The sequence below is a fragment of the Protopterus annectens genome, chromosome 2.part2 (genome assembly GCF_019279795.1).
Source record: "Protopterus annectens isolate FY-2018-M chromosome 2.part2, PAN1.0, whole genome shotgun sequence".
In the NCBI taxonomy this organism is placed as follows: Eukaryota; Metazoa; Chordata; order Ceratodontiformes; family Protopteridae; genus Protopterus; species Protopterus annectens.
In genome coordinates, this window is record NC_056730.1 from 606774260 (window position 1) to 606794162 (window position 19903).

The window sequence follows — 19903 nt, forward strand, 5'->3', positions numbered from 1 at the left end:
ACCTGGAGGTGTGGATATCCTTGATAAATATGGAAACTCCCCCTCCTTTTGTGGTTCGGTCTGGGATTTGGGGCCGAAAAGCATGATATGAGGTATAACCTGGTAGTGCTGGGGTGCTCTCTGGAGTCTTGAACCAGGTTTCTGTCACTGCACAGATATCTATGTTCTCCATACTGAGGAGAGCTTTGAGTGCATGCATCTTGAGGTTAAGACTTCTGACGTTTAGCAGCATTACCCTTAGTTTCTTGTTCCTTGTGCTGTCTATGGAGGTGGGTTTGACTTTTGAGCCTTGCCTAAAAAAGGCACTATGGGGGTAGCAAGAGCCTTTGCCAATATCCGAAAGCCCAGTGGTGACGGGTGCAAGCCGTCCCTAGCGAAGCAACGTGGCTTGTTGAGCATGTCATCCCAGGCTGACAGACACTGAATCCCCTTTGAATGACACCAAAATTTTAGCCATTTGTTAAAATCGATCATTTTGTCTTTATACTGTGGCATCATTCTGGGTGAGGGTAAGATGCTGCTCAAGGTCAGGGTCATACCGGCCTGGGCTACATGATCAGAGAGCTCCTCTATGTCTCTTTTCATGTAGTCGAGGGAGGTACGTCTCAGGTCATTCACGCCAGCATGTACAATGACTGAGTCATATTTGTATTTGCTTTAGAGTGACCTGAGTGCTTGCGTTGTGGCGGATCCTAGCGCCCGACAGGCAGCTCACTGTGACCTTCTCTTTATTCAGCCTGGTGAGCGGGACGTCAGTGTGTCTGACAATAGAGTCACCTATTACAAGAGTATCAGGTGTGTTATTCAGCCTTAAGGGCTGTGACTGCTTGGCACACTGACTTTGTCTGCTATGTGTTGTACGTGTTTTGTTTTGGGGTAGCGTTTGCTTGGATGTCTGCTTTGGGGGTCTCTGTTGCTTAGGTAGATTTTTATTTAGAGCCTCCGAGTATGTTTTTGTGTGTTTGGTTCGCTGTTGTGGTTGGACTATGTGATACTGGAATTGTGTTGTGTGAGGTTACCTTCTCCTCCTGACTGGTTACACCAGTTTTGAGATGAGAGAGCTCAGCCTCCAGTTTGGCTATTTGGTTGCATCTCTCACATATATTTGAACCTGTTTGGAGGAGGAGAGGGTTGTCCGTGTACATGAGACAGTTGTAACATTGCCTCAAAATTCCCAGATTCACCAGCTGGACTGGAGAGGAAACCATTGACTGACCTTTGGACATGCTAGAGTAATATAGGGAACTGAATTAAAACGGACCAATAGGGGACAAGGTAATCGTAGAGAGTATAAGAGTAAGTAGTGCTTATGGTTTATTAGTGCTAACTTGTAAAATTACTTATTTGGACCAGTGAGGGGCCTTAGAATGAGAATATGGTGTTTAATTTGAGAGAGCAGTTCTAAGGGAAAAAGTGAAGAGCAAACTTTGTGGAGCCAGGAATAGTTTAAACCCAATTAGGCGGCGCTGCCTGATGTTGCGCTATGCGCAAAAGCGCACAAAAGAGGGTTTTAAGACAGGGAGATTAAGGAGTTAGGAATTGACCCAAAATGGCCAATAAAACTACAGTTTCAAGGCAGTAACCACTCCCATAGGGGCAGGCAGGCTGCTCAATGTTTATCACTGCCACTGATGAACACAGAGACTTCCCTTTAGCCCAAGCAAACAGTGGCCTCCAAGAAACTTACAAACCGTTCAGAACAGCAAATCTGTAACTGAACTTTCTTAAATCTCTGAAAAGTGGGAAAAAAAGCAAGATTTTTTTTTTTTTTTTTTTTTAAGGAAAGCAGAGGTTCACAAGTATCAACAAGTTAGAACAGTGCAGTAAATGACCCCACACTTGAGTGCTAGGCCAGAGACAGATAAAATGCAAGTTTTAAGAAGAAAACGATTTTAAAAATAAGTGCAGGCAGAAAATTCAGTATTCAGCTCTAGGTTGTGTTCTAAATACAGTTACCAACACAGAAATCAAGTTTAACAAGCCAGAACATGCTCAAAAGTAGGCGGCAATGCAGAAAAACTTAACAAATAATCTGAAGCAAAATACTTAAAATCTCAAAAGTGGCTCCTTTCTTCTCTCAGAGTTTTCTCCTCTTGGTGGGTGCTTCACCAACAGCCAACAAGTCCAAAAAGATGCCAAAACCACTAGGCAATCGGGTTTTAAGAGAGGGAGATGTAAGCTGTCTGTTTTATTTAAATCTGTTTTATTGACATTTGATTATCGTGAAAGTCCAACTGGGTACATGTCCTTTTGCAGCAGAGGCCCAGGGGAAAAAAGCTCCAGAGTGTTTACAGTTTAAATAATTATACCAAACTGGACATAATGTGCCAACATTAGTTAAAAAGTCAGTAAAACTTGTATGACAATGATTTACTATTCAGAGAAATTTTAGCTAGTTTAGAGAAACTAAAGGTAGGGTAGTTTAATACAAACTGGAATTTCAAAATGAAGTTAGAGAAAAAAAGCCGGGTTATCGCTTATTCAAGGTACTCAAGACAGAGAAAACTGGTTGACATTAGGAAGTGAGTGAAGAAGGAAAGAGTAAAGAGCTGTAAGGTATGACTGGGTACTTGTTCATATTTAGGATTATAGTTTATCCTGGGGTTGAGCCAGAACAGAGCCAGATTTTGGCTAGGAAGTCTTGCAGAATGGTTTTAAAGGACTGGAGGTGAGGGTATTAATCTGATGGCTGTAGTTAAGGAGATCCAGGCCTTGGCAACATGATATGAGAACATACCAGGCCTAGCAGATTTGACATGTTTGTGGATACACTGAAGTTTTTGGACATTGGATCATAATGACTGAGTTGTAACATATTTGAATAGAATAGTATTTAGCACTGGACAAGCAGATGGATAATTTTACAGGTGGTAACAAGCTGTGTATATGTTAGTTGATGTGGTAGTTCTAAACAGTTTAGGCTTTTTAGTCTTGTACATTGGTGGGTTCTGAAAGGAATATTTGCTTTAAGTTTACCTACTTTGTTATAGCATTGTTCACATTTTTCTTTTTCTGATGCCTTTTGGTTAGTAAGGATGGGAGTGCCTTAAAATAATGAGGGGAGGAGGTAAGCAGTGGCATGTGCAGTTTTAGTTGTGTTGGTAAGAGTGAGAAGCTTTCTGGCTCTGTAAAGCATCCCTAGTTTTGGTGATTTTTTTAATGCAATTTTGTATATGCAGGTATTTTATCCAACCTGTTCTCATAGGTTCATAGGTAATTACTAAGGTAACAACCCTAAAGAGCCGATTTTAAGCCTAGCCATGCTCCTGAAATGTAATGGACAGCATTTGATATCCCGCATTGTATTGATTGTATTGGGGGTATAGCTTGGGTATGAGTGAGCAAGCATTTACAAGCTTCCTGTGTCTAATAGGAACATAGGCGACAGAACAGGAATAATTTTATAATTCCCCATCCACTGATTCAAGCTGCAATTGAATAAGTGCAGAGGGGAACTTTGCTTCACATGGATTTGAAGCATCTTCCAGAAAAGTAGTAGTCTCTGAGACACATACCTGTCCATCTGTCATGTCTTGTTTATGCTGCTGATGAGGTTTAGGTCCCTAGATAAGGTGTTTCTAATGCCATTTGTTTTGCAGATGTGCAGCAGTTCCATAAGGGCTCATTCACATGATGCATTCAAGGCCAGGAATAGATTGCTTCTCAGCAGCATGTAGGAGACAAGACTACAGGGATAAGGCTTTGAGATGGTTGCTTTGAGGTGGTCCATGTAGGACATGTTGTTTACACCATGTATTCTTTTTGTGAGGAATCTCTGGGATACTCCAGTTGTTGCATATGTCTCATTAGGTATATACTGAAGGGGGAACTGTACTCTCTGATTATTCTTTCGTAGTTGCCTCTCATTAGACCAAATGACATCTTTGGACCTAGATGCATTAAGCTTGCTTATTAGTTGGACAACTTAAAATTATTTCCTAGCTGCAGTCGACACATGATGGTCCAGTGCCAAGTCACTGTCTACAATCCACTCCTGGTTCCCTGACTACAGGGGTAAATTCTTAGGGGTGTTTTATAATGTAAAATGATTGTTGACTTTCTGAAAGATACTATTGTACATTTTTTGGCATTGAGTTTTAGACCATGACTTTGGCTACTAGTCTGTATCAGGTCTTCATGAAAGATTTTTGTAACTTTGGGGGATTATGTGACTGTGCTTAGTTTCCATTTGTCTGTGAACTTGGTCAACTCGAGGTCTTTGACATTGTCTTGACTTCAGAGAACTGGAATCTAAAAAAAAAAAAACAACAGTGGCCCCAGCTCCTGAGCCCTGAAAGACTGTTAGTGACTGTCCCTTTTGTGGAGGTAGACTTACCTATCCTGACTTCTTGTGTCCTGTTTGTCAGCTGGTTATCCAGCAGGTGATGTAGGGGGGTTTATGCCTAATTTTGACAGTTTGTTTACAATTCCTGAATGGGGTATTGGTGAAATGTTTTGGCCAGGTTGAGATAGGCAGTATGCATACTTTTGCCTTCATTCATTGCGTTGGTAATTTTCTGAAAAAGTCCATCAGATTGAGTTGGCATGTCATGCCCTTAATGAAACCTAACTGGGTTGGATCCAATGTCTGAAGGTTTCTTATGTCATTATTTGTCATGTCAATGATTATTCTTTCCATGGCCCTTACATATGAGACTAAGGGTTGGTAGTTTCCTGGGTCAGTGGATAGCCTGCCCTTATGCAACAGTTGTAGTCCTCCATTCACTTGGCATAACGTCTGTTTGGAGGCTATGATGGAGTAGTAGTTATGCTGGCCCTGATAGGCCTTGCTGTTGTGGAGGCTTCCTGTAATATTATCAAATCACATCGATGCAGTGCCTTTGGCATTGAAAGTACATTGTTGACCTGATGTTCTTCGTGTTTCACTGTTGCAGTCATAACTGTAGGGTGTTCCTGCCGGCAGGCAGCCCGAGGTCGGCCAGAATCCCAAAGTCTGGGTCCGGCGTCGGCTGTATAAGCTAGTACCCTGACGTCAGTACGCTTTGGTACATAGCCCTCAGCCGACACCATCTTCTCCAGTCTTTCTTGCCGTGCGGTGGAAAGCAGCTCGCAAGTCGTTGGTTGGCGATTTTCGAACAGTGTATTTGGTTGTTGTCGGTCCGAAGTTCTTACTTCTCTTCTCAAAGCTAAGTACCCCGTTGGGGAATCTTTTTCTTGTTCCTCCGATGTCAAAGTTAATAATTGTATAGCGTGTGGGAAACAAATACCTCATAAAGATTTCCACTCTTACTGTCTACCTTGCTTAGGCCCTGACCACGACGTTTCTTGTTGTCGGTTCTGTGCCAGGTTCAACTCTCGTACTATCAAGCGCAGGTACGATTGGGCTTTAAATTATTTTGGCAGATGTTTCAATTATAGAATGTCGTCGGACACTACCGGAGTTCAAAAGAAGCGCAAAGACAAAGACAGGCCTCCGAGGTCCAAACAGGACTCGTTGCAGCTGGAGCCAGCGTCCGGTTCGGCTGTCGTCAGTGAGGCGCTTTTGCAGCCCCTGTCGTCCGCCACTTCTGAACTGATGGCCGATACGGACTCCCATGGGGAGCCATCAAGGCCCACTATTTTAACTGCTGCAGGACCTTCGGACGTCGCTCCTTCAGATGGGTCCGGAACCGCTGTGCAGGTACCGGCTTCTGAGGGGGTTTCAGCCCGACTCACATCACTATTTCAAAGGCAAAGACAAAGACTCCTGTTAAGTCTAAAGTTCCAGCTCAAGCTGCTTATGAATCCACTCCCAGGACACAAAAGCAATTATTGAGGATGGCTGAAGATTTGCTTACAATGATTAGGGGTTCTCACCCCCCTCCTGAGAAAAGGCCTCGACAGGATGTTACTCTGGATTCCTCTGACCAGGCTTCTGTATCTTCTGTTTCTTCCTCAGATCAGGACTATTCCTTTCCCCTTATGAGGATTAGGATGCTGAGGACTCTTTACCCTCGGCCTCTCCGCCTGAGGATTTTTCTTTTGGGGAAACCTTGCATGAGATGAGGGAACATTTTCATTGGGAAGGACAGGAGTATTCTGCTTCCAAGAAGAGGCTTAGAGAATTTCTTCTTCTTCCTCGGCATAGGCCTTTAGCTATCCCTCCTGTTTTGGATATTGTAGATGATGCTTTTTCTGAGGCTAATTTGAATCCTGATTCCATGCCTCCTGCTCCTTCTAAGCCTGATAGATTTTATAGGGTTCCTGACTCTCATTTATTTTTATTTAAAAACCCTTCTGCGGATCCTGAAACTATTTCTCAGGGCTCTAAGGCTGCTAAGGAGGCTACTTCTAAAAATCCTATTCCCTCTGAGAAGGATTCTCGTGCTTTAGACAGGTGGGGAAAAAAGGTATATACTTCTGCTACCCTGTCTGTAAGGGCTTTAAATTGCCAGTTTCATATGTTTAAATATCAGCAATTTCTTTTGTCTGTTTTAAAGCAAAAGCTTGCTTCCCTTCCTGCTTGTGCAGAGGATAAGGAACTTCAGGATGTTTTGCATGCTACTGAACAGGTGAACAAGCATAGCTTACATTGTGGTTTTGATGCTTTGGATGCTTCTTGCAGGGCTGCTGCCTCTGGTACTGTTATTAGGAGACATGCCTGGCTTCGTGAACAAAGTTTTACCTGAACAGGTTAAGGCTAAGTTATTAGATGCCCCTGTTCAACATGATGTTCTTTTTGGATCTAAGGCTGAGGAAGTTATTAAAAAGATGGAAGAAAAGGCAAAGTCTATGCAGACTGTAAAAGATTTCTTGCAAGTTCAGCCTCCTAGATTTTCCAGGAATCGGCCCTCAAAAAATTGGTCCTTTCCCACGTCTGACAGGCCTCAAAGGGGAAGATATAGGCGCTCCAGAGGTCGTGGTCAAGGCCAGGCCTCTTACAGATCTAGACAATGGACTGCTTCTTCACCTAGAAGGGGAGAAGACGGATCCCAATCTCAAAGAAAGCAAACTCAATGACTCTCTCGTTTGGGCTTCAGGACCCCTTCACCTGGACGCCCCTCTCGGAGGAAAACTGTCTCTTTTTTGCAGAAATTGGACTCATATTACCCAGGACAGATGGGTATTGGATGTGATTTTAAAAGGTTACAAATTCCACTTTCACACTTTGCCAAGGGCTCACGGTTGGCCAGATCTGCCAAAACTTCAATGGTCAGAGGCCTTAACTCAAGTGGATGCTCTTCTGGCCATGAGAGCCATAGAGCCTGTTCCACTCTCGGAAATGGGAAAAGGATTTTATTCGAGACTGTTTCTGGTTCCCAGAAAACAAAACTCATGGAGACCTATTCTGGACCTTTCTGTGTTAAACACCTTTTTGGAAATTCCAAAATTCAAGATGCTTTCTCTGCAGCAGCTAATTCCAATGCTCTCTCAGGACGCCTGGATGGTGACATTGGACTTAAAGGAAGCCTATTTACATATTCCCATCAGGCAAGAACGCAGGAAATTCCTCAGGTTCAAGGCAGGATCGAGGCACTTTCAATTCTCTGTTCTGCCCTTTGGTTTATCTACTGCGCCCAGAGTCTTCACCAAATGCCTGGCACCAGTAGTGGCTTACTGCAGACTTCAGGGGATCCAGATTTACCCCTATTTGGACGACTGCCTTATTCAGGCAGACAGCAAAGATCTTCTGCTTCAACATCTGGACTTTGTTCAACGTCTTCTCCTCCTACTGGGATTCTCAGTGAACATAAAAAAGTCACATTTGATCCCTTCTCAACAAATGGTATTCTTGGGAGCCTTCTTAAATACAACCTTACAAAGGGCCTTCCTCACTCCAGAAAAACAAACTCAGCTGGCTTCTACTTTCAACACCTTGGCAACTCTATCTCAGCTCACTGCAAGGAAATTCCTGCAGGCTCTGGGCTACATGGCTTCCTGCATTCTGTTGATTCCAAACGCAAGGCTTCACATGAGAAAGCTCCAATGGTATCTGAAAAGTGTATGGTCACAGCATTACCACGATCTGGATATTCTGATTCCTCTGATCCCCTGCCTTCAGAAGGAGTTCCTCTGGTGGTCCAGGGCATGCACTTTAAACGAAGGAAAACCTTTTCGTCTTCCTCAACCTACTCAAATCCTAACCACGGACGCCTCGGATTATGCTTGGGGAGCACACTTTCTAGACAATTGCCAGCAGGGAACCTGGACAAAGGACCATCTTCACTGGCACATCAATCTGAAGGAAATGTTGGCAGTTCAAAATGCCCTTCTAGCCTTCAAGAACCTTTTACAACCAGGGCCTCTGCTAATGCACAGACAACACCACGGTCATGTGGTACATCAACAAGCAGGGGGGTTCTCATTCATACCCCCTTTGCAGACTAGCTATGGTTTTATGGGACACAGCTCTAAATTTGAATCTACATCTCCAGGCTCAATTCATTCCAGGGAAACAGAATCTCTTAGCAGACAGCCTGAGCAGAAACATTTCAGATCCTCACGAATGGATGCTAGACACCAACTTATTCAACAGGATTACTGCAGTTTGGGGATGTCCCCAGATAGATCTGTTTGCATCCCATCTCAATCATCAGCTGCCTCGCTTTTGCACCAGGTCCTTCCACAAAACAGCTTGGAGAGTGGATGTCCTGTCCTTCAGCTGGAGAAGCCTTTCAGCATATGCCTTCCCTCCTCTTCCTCTACTGCCTCGGGTATTACTGAAGATAAAACAGGACAAGCCCAAGTTCCTCATCTTGATTGCTCCAAATTGGCCTCGACAGTTTTGGTATCCAACTTTAAAGCTCCTGTTCTCGGGGCCTCCTTGGATTCTCCCACTGAACCCTTTGCTTCTGTCCCAGCATCAGGGTCAGTTACTACATTCCAATCTCAAGACCCTTTGCCTGGTAGCGTGGCTCTTCAAAGGAATTTGATTTCCTCTAGTCTTCCCAAACAAGTTTTGGATGTTCTTTTGGAAGCTAGACGGCCTAGCACTAGGAAATCCTATGCCTCTAAATGGAAGAGGTTTTGTATTTGGATGCAGGACCGAGGCTCAGATCCTCAGGTACCTGATCTCTCTTCTATTTTGCTTTACCTTTCGGAACTTTTATCTAAAGGACTTTGCTTTTCTTCCATTAAGATTCATGCTTCTGCTATCTCTGCGCATTTCAGTTCTGATCCTCCTGTTTTTTCTCATCCTTTGGTGAAGCAGTTCTTGAGAGGGCTAAAATTTGCGGCCTCCAAGGACCCCTCCTGTCCCTGCCTGGGATCTTAATTATGTTTTAGAAAAACTTACTTTGCCTCCTTCTGAGCCTGCTGCATCTTCAGATATTAAGTCTCTATCCTGGAAGACTGTTCTTTTGTTAGCATTGACATCTGCCAGAAGGGTCTCAGAGTTGCAAGCTCTCATGGCTGTGGAACCATATCTTATTTTCCATCAGGACAGAGTATCCTTGAGGACCAATCCTACTTTCATGCCTAAGGTGATTTCGAGAGTGGCTTTAAATCAGACAATTCACCTTCCTACTTTCTTTCCAAATCCTCAAAATAAAGGGGAAAGGATTTTGCATTCATTAGATGTGCACAGACAGTTACGATTTTACCTGGACAAGACTAAAGATTTCAGAAAGTCTAATCAATTGTTTGTTTCTTTTGCCTCCAGTTCTCTTGGAAAACCTGTTTCTAAACAAACTATTTCCAAATGGATTGCTTATGGAATCAGATTTTGTTACACTCATCATGGGAAACAGTTTCCAGGTACCATTAGAAGTCATTCTACTAGAGCAGCTGCCACTTCTACAGCTTTCCTCAGAGGAGTCCCTACCAAGGATATCTTGGAAGCTGCCACTTGGAGTTCTGTGCATACTTTTTCCAAGCACTACAATCTCCCCTTGTTTTCTAAGTCCAGGGCAGGCTTTGCCTCTGCTGTCTTGCAGGGTATTCTTGCCTTCCCTTCTTCTATCTAAAGCCTCCTCCCCTTTTACACTGCTTTGGGATTCCACCCTACAGTTATGACTGCAACAGTGAAACACGAAGAACATAGTACAGTTGTGTACACCTACCATAAATGTAGATGTTCGAGTGTCTTCACTGTTGCAGTCGGGGTTTCCCTCCCTCCTATCCCCTCTGTTTTTCTCTCTTTTCCTTTTTTGTGGTGTATTTGTGTTTCCTTGTTGGATTCATTTTTGATTTGTTGGGGACTTCTGACATCTAGGGCAAGAAAGGCTGGAGAAGATGGCATCGGCTGAGAGCTATGTACCAAAGCGTACTGACGTCAGGGTACTAGCTTATACAGCCGACGCCGGACCCAGACTTTGGGATTCTGGCCGACCTCGGGCTGCCTGCCGGCAGGAACACCCTACAGTTATGACTGCAACAGTGAAGACACTCGAACATCTACATTTATGGTAGGTGTACACAACTGTACTTTCCATGTATGGTTGGGGGTATTTCTTGAGAGGTGTTGGGGAAGAAAGTGGGGTAAAATTGGAGCTGAACTCATCAGTCAGTAGATTTGCTTTATCCGCCAGCTCACTGTAGATGTCTGTATTTACAGTTAGTTTGCCACATTATTGTGCATTGCCTTTGAGGTTTTGGGCATAGCTGATGAATGCCTTCTGGTTATCCTTAGCCTGGTGTGCTACTTTTACTTCAAATTTAGCTTTGGTAGACTTAGTCCCCTGAGGAGTTTATTTAGTTTGGTTAGGGAGTGATTGCTGGGCATTGCATTTCCTATTTTTGGCCATGATTTTTCCCCTTTTGATATGCAAACTATTTATGTTAGGATTCCACCAGGGTGGCTTGTTTTTTTTTATTTTTTCCTGTGCTTATTTTAAGTAGGTACTGCTGACTCTGATCAGCTGTGTATGATTACAAAATGTTTTATGAATGACTCCACTTGGGCAGCTGTTTTCTCTGGGTTTGAAAGGGCTTGACATTTTACCAGGGTGTCACTTAAAAGTGAGAAGTTTGCTTTGGAATAATTCTTAAAAATTCCAGGGTTAGCAGGTATCCCAAATTGTATTTTTATTTTGAAGGAGACAACTTTATGGTCTAACCTGACCAAGTATGCCATTACACTTTGGGAGAGGGGGTGCAGTATTTCCCTCATGTTGATGAGGACTACATCAAGGATGTTACTGCCCCTTGTGGTCATACAGACTAGCTATTCTAGGGCATTTGTTTTGATAAAGTCCAGGATACTTTGTGCCTGCAGGTTTGAGATGTGTATCATTCCCAGTTTATAGTGTGGTAGTTGGTCACCCATGAGTGTGGTGTTAGGTTGAATGGAAAGTGACTCAAGTTCATTTAAGTAAGTGGTATGGATTTCCTAGGTCTTAGAGGTGGACTTATAACTCGCAAAATAAGTAATTTGGTTTATGGTGAGTTGTACGTGGAGGAGCACAATTGTGTCATACAGCTTGACCAACCTTGAGGTGTGATTGTTTTAGATGTAAATTGAGACACCTCCACCTGTTATGCCTTTCTTTGCAGTAGCTGGTCTAAATGTGTGGAATGCATTATAGCCCTGTACTGCTGGGGTGTTCTTGGGCCTTGGGCTTTAGATTTTACTTGTTTGTCATTGGTTATATTGCTTCCTTGATTGATATTTAAATACACAATTTTGCTTGGCTTTATTTAAATATCAATCAAGGAAGCAATATAACCAATGAAAAACAAGTGAAATCTAAAGCCCAAGGCCTAAAAGTTTCCCTAGTTCAGGAGTATATCAATCTGTCATTTAGATACACACTCAGATCACAGGATGCCCCCAAAACAAAGGCCAACAGATTATTCAAAACAGAAAATTGTTTGTTTGGGTCTTTCGGCTTTTCCTGGTTAGGGTTCGCCACAGCAGAACTCCAGTCCGCTATTGATTGGCAGTTGATTTTTACGTACTGGCTTGCCAGGCCTGGTGCACAACCTTCAACGAAGGTACGCCCATTCACGCATGTCTCCACACAGAAGACGCTCTAGCTGAGAATCGAACCGGACAGTGTCTTACTGTGAGGCGACAATGCTACCGCAGCACCACCACCGCGGGTCATTCAAAACAGAAAATGTAAAGCAAAAAATAAAATGCATAAAGAGAACAGGCAATGCAGTATGCAGCTGTGTAAATGGCTGTCAGTTAAAGTGCATATACAAAAAAAAATAAAATGACTTCCCTGGCTTCTTTTCTGATTTTAAAACTCCAGCAGAGAGTTATTCACTCAATTGCTTGTAAATACAGGCCAAGTCTTATCAAAAGACCTCCACAGGACTTGTGTGATGAGGTGTATTAGTAGTTCTAAACTGTTGCATTTCCTAAACATTATTTTCCATTCTGTGACATTTATTTCAGTTTAGCCATTGGCATACCTCTCAACTGTCCCTGATTTTGACACAAATTTTAGCTCTGTCCCTCTGAATCCCTCTTAAAACTGTTGACTTTTGGAGACGTGGTGAGTTACACTTAATAATTAATGACAATAATTGGATTTATGTACGTATTTTACTTAAGGAAGTGTATGATCACCTTTGTAATCTGTAATCTCTGTTGTTGTGTAACCTGAGAAGTAATCCTTGTTTGTTAATACTGTACACTTTTCTTCCTGGCTTCCACATTTGCCTCAGAACCTGTCTCTTACCATGACCCAAACTATACAGAAATGTCTTTGCTTTACCATATGGCTTGCTCAGCCAAAGTTAAGGGCAACCAGTATGATTTGTTAATTCACAGTAAATTTTTTGTGAACCCAGCCCATGGTGCTCTCTCTGTTTTGACAAAGTCCAAGCAGTCTGCCCCTTCCTCCCCTTCAGACACTCCGTTTAACCTTGGATATTTCCTGTCTGCTTTATATTCTAATGTTACTATATGCTGATCAGTGTATAATAATTGCCCATGCATCTCTGCTGCCTTGTCATGCAGATTGTGATTTATCATCAATATGATGTCATATTGACCAAAATCTGAATCAGCAACTTCACAAACCTTAATTTTTTGGACTTATCCTTTCATTAGCCATGGTAAGTGGCCTCAAGTTAAGGATTTTTTTTTCTAATATTTTTGAGTGCTTTGGTATTAACTTAAGTATTCTCTTCATTATTGCTGTTTTGACAAAATTTTTGTCTACCTCTGCTTGTCATTTCTTCTTCAGAAGCCACCTCGACTTCGTATTTTCCGTTTCCTTTTCCAACATTATAAGCAGGGCACCTTAACACAGTAGTATTTACCAGATTTACTTTGAATGAATAAGTTTAAACACCAACATGTAAACAAGATGCTTTAATCTTGTGCTACATAGTGACTACAAATGACGTCTTAACTATGTAATATATTGCAAGATCTCCTTAAATTTCAATGTTGAGCCTAACTTTACAGTTAATTTAGACTGACTTTTCTTAACCATGAGAAATTACAGCTTGACTTGATCTGTTTTGGATTTCACATGTAGTCTGTTGAAGTAAGCAAGAAACGGACTTTATCATTACTTAGTTTTTGCCAGATTACACATCACTGATAGAGGCAGTGCTTCAAAACTGCATTGTTTAGATTCTAGACACACACAGTCTGTAAATCTGTATCAAAACCAACCTGATTTTTTTTTTTATTTCCATTTCAGGTATTGCACAGATGAAATGCTGCTAAACGAAATGATGTCAGATCCACTCTTACGTCAGTATGGTGTTATAATACTAGATGAGGCACATGAACGAACTGTAGCAACAGATGTTTTACTTGGTTTACTGAAGGATGTGCTTAAGCAGAGAGAGGAACTGAAAATTGTGGTCATCATAGCACCATCCCTAGCAGAGAGACTGCACCAGTTTTATGGTGATGTGCCTTTGGTTCATATTACAGAGCCACAAGAAGATTTGCTTCCTGTGGAAGTAATTTATAGGGATATCCAGTCACGGGATCGTGTTTCATCTGCATGTCAGATGGTATTAGATATACACCGAAAAGGAGATCAGGGTGATATATTGGTGTTCCTAGCCAATGAAAAGGTAGGTACTAGAAAAAGTAACTGTGCAAAGCATTAAGAAATGTACCACAAGTTTTCCAGGATTACAGTGTAACCCTTCTTATTCGTTTTGCTTTTAAACTGAGCTGTCATTTTTTTTTAAGTAATGCTAACAGACAAAGTAAACAGAGTAGTAGGAAGAGATTTATTTATTTTTTTTATCTGTTGCACCATATTAATAGAAAGCAAAGGTAGTAATAGCTAAATATCTTTTTAGGAGCTGTAGTCATTGTCACAATTCACGGGCCTAACAGGTGACCAGCTCAGAGAAAGATGTTTGCTTATTAGTATTACCTGTCTCTCACAAACACATATCCCTGTTTAAGCACCAAAGAACTTTGTTGTATGTCTTGACTGAAAGAACCTTTTAACATTCCATGCCATGTTTATTATAGCAATAACCCACGCCTGGGTGTGGGTAATGCTGGATTTACCCACGGTTGGCGTGGTTTGGTCCCGAGGGCGAAGCCTTTTCTAAAGATCCTACTTCCAGTTTTTATCTCTGTTACAATATTCAGTACATCAAATGCAATTGACTTCCTTTTTCTAGTAATTGCTTTTTTGGTAGCCACCAGAAGGAAACTTAACAATACATTACTATGTATAGGCAATTCAGATCCTGTATCCCAGCTCAAAAAAAAAAAAAATTCCTAAATTACACCCATTTGTTCATGCAGCATTTCTGGCAGGGTACTCTGTAGGGAATTTTTAAAATTTGCAAACTAACTACACTCCCAAAAAACATATCTTCCCAGTTTCCTCTTTCTTTCCTATCATACCTCCAACATTTGCCCTCTACCTGAGGAAAATTATTTGAGGAGTCTGCTTAGGGTGTAAACATATCTATGCAAAGATCATTTGTACTCTGCTGCATATTTGAGAGCTGTACATGTCATCACATTGTTTGCTTGTGAATTGCTTATCCATTCTCTGTCTTCCCAGTCTAACCTCCTATTGCTTGATTCCTGTAGTTATTGTGCAGTATTTTATATGCCCTAAGAATTATCCATTTTAACAGCAGTTTCTGTATTAGATTCGCCTAAAAACTCTACCAGAGCAGGTCTTTCACTTTGAATTTACTGATCCCTTTCTCTTTGACCATACTCTGATATCAATCTAGCCTGGAGTCCTAATGTCTTCTTGGCCTCTTCCTATTCTGTTACCTTTCCCTTTCTAGCTGCTTGCTCCAAATTTCTTGGTTCCTTTGCCAGTTTTCTTCAGTAAATTCCATCGCCCTCTTGCGTATTCTGTGTACCCCTAATTGCAGTAATTCTATCAAAAAATCTTGTTTTTCCATTCTCATGTTGGCTTAGTTCTTAGAATACTTTCTGCTACTTTGCAAATGTAATATTCTGTATGGCTGTTATTCTCCTTAAGGATCTGTGTCCAAAATTCTACTCTGTCTTTATTTATTGAATCCCTCCCGCTTCATCATCGTCCCTTTACACCTTGAATAGTAGCTTTCTGCTTGTGTTATGTATAGGACCTTTAACTGTGTAACTTTAGAATATTCCTTCATAGGTTGGTACTAGGCTATTGGTCCTAGGGCCTATACAAGCCTAACCATAACAATTCCCTGGATATTTCTTCCATGGGCCCCTGTCTAGCAGGGCGACTGACGTGATCCCAAGGGTGAATTTCCTATCTCCCATCCAATTGTCAAGGTTCCTTTTGAAGAGGGCCAAGGAGGTGCTCTGCTTGACATGTATGGGCAGTCTGTTCCAGAGTATGGGGAGTCTCTGGGTCAGGAACCTATCCCTCCAGCATGTTTTGTTCCTTGTGATGACAAGGTTTAGATCCCTGGAGTGTGTGGCTCTGAGGGATTGGGATTTCTTTAAGTGGAGCATGTCCAACAGCTCAGGGTTTGACATGGCCTTGTATGTTAAACAGAGATCGCCTCTAAGTAGACAATATGCCACAGAGTATAGCTGGAGTTTTTTTAGATGGTCAGCATAGGGCATCTGCTTTAGGCCTGTGATTCATTTAGTGAGGTATTTCTGCAGCGTTTCCAGCTGTTGCAGATGTCTTGTGAGGTACATACCAAATGGAGTGTTGTATTCTAAAATGGGTCTAATGAGGGATGAGTACAATGGGACAATGACCTCCTTTTTTCTGGATGAAAAGCCCTTAGTGATGAGGTGTGCCACATAGAAGGATTTCCTGACTGTTGTGGCTTTCGATGTTTAGTGTACTGCCACCTATGTGGTAATTCATGGGTACATGGTCAAAGGGAATAACTATACAATTTTTGGCATATAGCTTGAGCCCATGGCTCTGGCACCAAGCATCTGTTTCTGTCAGGCCCTTTTGTAGAATATCCACATCATTTGGGGATTCAATAATGGCTCCCTGTTTGCAGTCATCTGCGAACTTTATTAGCCAGAGTCCCTTAGTGTTGGCCTGTACTTCAGAGAATTAGATGCCAAATAAGAGCGGTCCCAGGACTGAAACCTGAGGTACTCCACTTGTCAATTGTCTGGAGCTGGATTTGGAGTCGGCTACTTTTGCAGTCTGGGTTCTGACAGTAAGCCAGTTGGCAACCCATCGAGTGACATAGGGATTTATACCCATCGTAGTAAGTTTATCTATGATTCCAGAGTGGGGGGTGGTGTTGAAGGCCTTGGCGAGGTCCAGATAGGCTGTGTGGATTGCCTTACCCTCATCCACAGCTCTGGAGACTGATTCAAAGAAGTCAGTCAGGTTCAGGAGACAAGATCGGCCCTTCACGAACCCAAACTGGGTGGGGTCCAGTGTTTGAAGGTTGCCAGTGTCTTTGTTTATAAGTTCCATGATAATGCATTCCATGCCTTTGGAGATCAGGCTTGTCAGACTGATAGGACAGTAGTTCCCAGGGTGCAAGGTGGATCCCCCTTGTGGAGTGGGATAACTAGCTGTGCGCCACTCAGTGGGCAAGAAGCCTAAGGTGAGGCTATGATTAAACATGACACTTAGGTGAGGTGCCATTCCATTTTGTAGTTTGTGTAGTACACAGCCTGGGATGTCTTCTGGTCCCATGAATGCTGTATTTTTTAGCTTTGAGAGTGCAGTTTCTACCTGTGTCGCTGAGATTACTGGAATTTGGCAATCGTTTGGTATTGAGATGGGCACTTTAGGGTGTGTGAGAGTGGGGTGAAGTTGGCACTAAATCGATCTGCCATGATATTGGCAATATCCTTGAGATCAGTATATTTAATGCCATTCTGTTGTAGCTCAGAGCAGATCTGAGCATTGCCATTTAGATTCTTGACATAGTTATAGTATGCCTTATGGTTGTCTTTGGAATCTTTGGCAATTTTATTTTCGTAACTAGCTTTGAAGGATTTTACGAGGGATCTCAGCTTCTTACTGAGGCTGGTAAGGGAGTTTTTTTGCATCCTGGGATTTTCCTCTTTTTCTGCGACAGTTTCTTCCTTCTGTTGTATAGTTTGTTTATGGCCGGGGACCACCAGATTGTCTTACTTTTTTTTGGAGGAAAGCATCTTGGTTCTATTTGGGATGGCACAATTCATGCACGAGTGGATGTGCTTGTATAGTGCCTTAGTGTAGGATTCAGCAGTTGAACCTTCAGCTCCCGTCTGCATAGGTGTCATGAAGTTTGTCACTTCTGACTTGAGTAGCATGAAGTTGGCTTTGGAGAAATATTTTACGGAGGTTTCCTTACTGGGGGGTGGGATGTGGCTGTCAAGGGTGATTTGCTTATGGTCAGACCGGACAAATGAGGAGGTGACCACTGGTGTGAAGCATCTATCTTCTATGTTAATAATGACCAGGTCTAGGATATTGGAGCTCCTGGTGGGACAAAGGATTAGTTGATCCACGGCATTGGAATTTATGAATTCCAAGAACCGTTTGGAAAAGGTGTTGGTACCAGAGTAGTTTTCCCAGTTAATGGCAGGGTAGTTGAAATCACCCATTATTAGGGTGTTTTGTTGTATCTTAATATTTTCCAGTATGTTTAGAAAGGTGTAGTGAGAATCTTGGGGCATGGTGGGGGATCTGTAGCAAGCTACAATTTGGATTGCAGTCTTACCTAGTATTAGTTGCACCTGGAGAATTTCAGATGCATTTTGTTGGGCAACAAGCCTGGAGGTGTGAATATCCTTGGTGAATATGGACATTCCTCCACCTTTAGTGTTTCGGTCTTCATTTGGTGGCCAAAAAGTGTGGTAAGAGTTGTAGCCTGGTATTGCGGGGGTGCTCTCTGGAGCCTTGAACCAGGTCTCAGCTACTGCACAGATATCAATGTTCTCCATTTTTAGGAGTGCCTCGAGAGAGTACATTTTGAGATTTAGACTTCTAGCATTGAGTAGTAGTACCTTCAGATTTGCATGCTTGTATCTGTTACGGTGGTGGTTTTGTCCTTTGAACTTTACCTAAAAAAGGCACTGTAGGGGTGCAAGAGCTTTAGCCAGTAACCTGAATCCCAGGGGTGACAGGTGCAGACCATCTCTGGTAAAGCATCATGGTTTGTCGATCAAGTCATCCCAGGCAGAGAGATACTGGATCCCCTTTGAATGACACCAGAAGCTTAGCCAATTGTTGAAGTCAATCATTTTGTCCTTGTACTGTGGTATCATTCTGGGTGAAGGCAGGATGCTGCTCAGGGCTAGGGTCATACCTGCCTGGGCCACATGCTCCGAGAGCTCTTCCATGTCTCTTTTCATGTAGTCCAGGGAGGTACGTCTCAAGTCATTCACTCCAACATAGACAATGAGAGAGCCATATTTGTACTTGTTGTGGAGTGACTTGAGTGCATGCGTTATGTGGCGGATCTTGACACCCGACAGGCAGCTGACTGTAATTTTCTCCTTGTTCAGCCTGGTGAGTGGGACATCAGTGTGCCTGACTTAGAGTCACCTATGACTAAAGTGTTGAGTACATTGTCTTGTCTTAGGGGCTGTTGTTGGATGGCACACTGGTGTTGTGAGCTGTGTGTCACTTTGGTTGTGACTGGTGTTTGTTTGCGTTTCAGCTTCGGAGGTCTTTGTTGCTTGGGCAGGTTAATGTTGAGGGCCTCCGCTTATGTGGGTTTAGTGTTGCCATATGTGGGTGTTGATGGTGTGGGGTTTGAAGGGCTATGTGTTGCTTGAGGTGTAGTGTAGGTATAAACCTTCTCCTCTTGACTGTCTAGCACAATGTTGGGTGGAGAGAGCTTTGCTTCCAGTTTGGCTATGTAAGTGCATCTCTCGCAGGTTGTAGTGTTGGGTGATAAGGAGGAGAGGATTGTCTGTGTACATGAGGCAATTGCTGCATTGCCCCAGTATGCCCAGATTCACCCGGTGGACAGGAGAAATCACCGGAATCTGACCCTTGGATAGGCCTGTTTAGGTGTTTTTTTTTTTTGTAAAATACAAGAGCTGTTTTCCCTTACCTTTGCAAGGTACTTTGCAATTATAGACTGTTTAGTGCCTAAAATTAATTTCTCCTTATTAACAAGGAAAGTTGAGTGCTTGTATCAGTTTCAGGCTTCCTAGTACTTTCCAGCAGGTTCTAGAGCAAGTGCTAGTCACAGAGGTTCAGAATTTAGTGCTACTACTGAGAAACCGACTAGTTCTAATGGAAAATTTGAAGAGCAGACTTTCTGGCACCTGGAATACTTTAACCGTAGCCCTGTGATGCTGCACAATGCAAAAAATGCGCAAACCTACTTTATTTTGTTGGATGGGTCAACTTCTCCCACTTGACCCTTGCCCTCTTCCCCTCCCAGATAAAATCCTTTTATTCTTTATTAATTACTGTCTACAGCTTCTCCTCTGGTTGATAAAAATATGCTTGACCTGTATATAAAACCAAATGAACTAAAAACATTTTCACTGCTTGTATCTTGCTATCGGTATCCAAAAACATGAGCCACCAGTTTCTCAGTATTTGTTTTTCTTTTTGTATTATCTTTTATTTAGTCTCTTCCCCATATCCTTAGCTGCTTAACAGAATCCTTTTTAACCCATACTCCATTT

The 19903-nt window shown here is 42.5% G+C and overlaps 1 protein-coding gene across 1 annotated transcript in view; it reads left to right on the plus strand.

Annotated features, from left to right (window-relative positions):
* LOC122795741 (putative pre-mRNA-splicing factor ATP-dependent RNA helicase DHX32) overlaps positions 1-19903 on the plus strand; it is a 787400-nt gene that overhangs the window by 163724 nt on the left and 603773 nt on the right. Inside the window, exon 3 of the mRNA XM_044064050.1 lies at positions 13545-13929. Coding sequence (XP_043919985.1) covers positions 13545-13929 — 385 coding nt within the window. The remainder of the gene's footprint in view (positions 1-13544; positions 13930-19903) is intronic.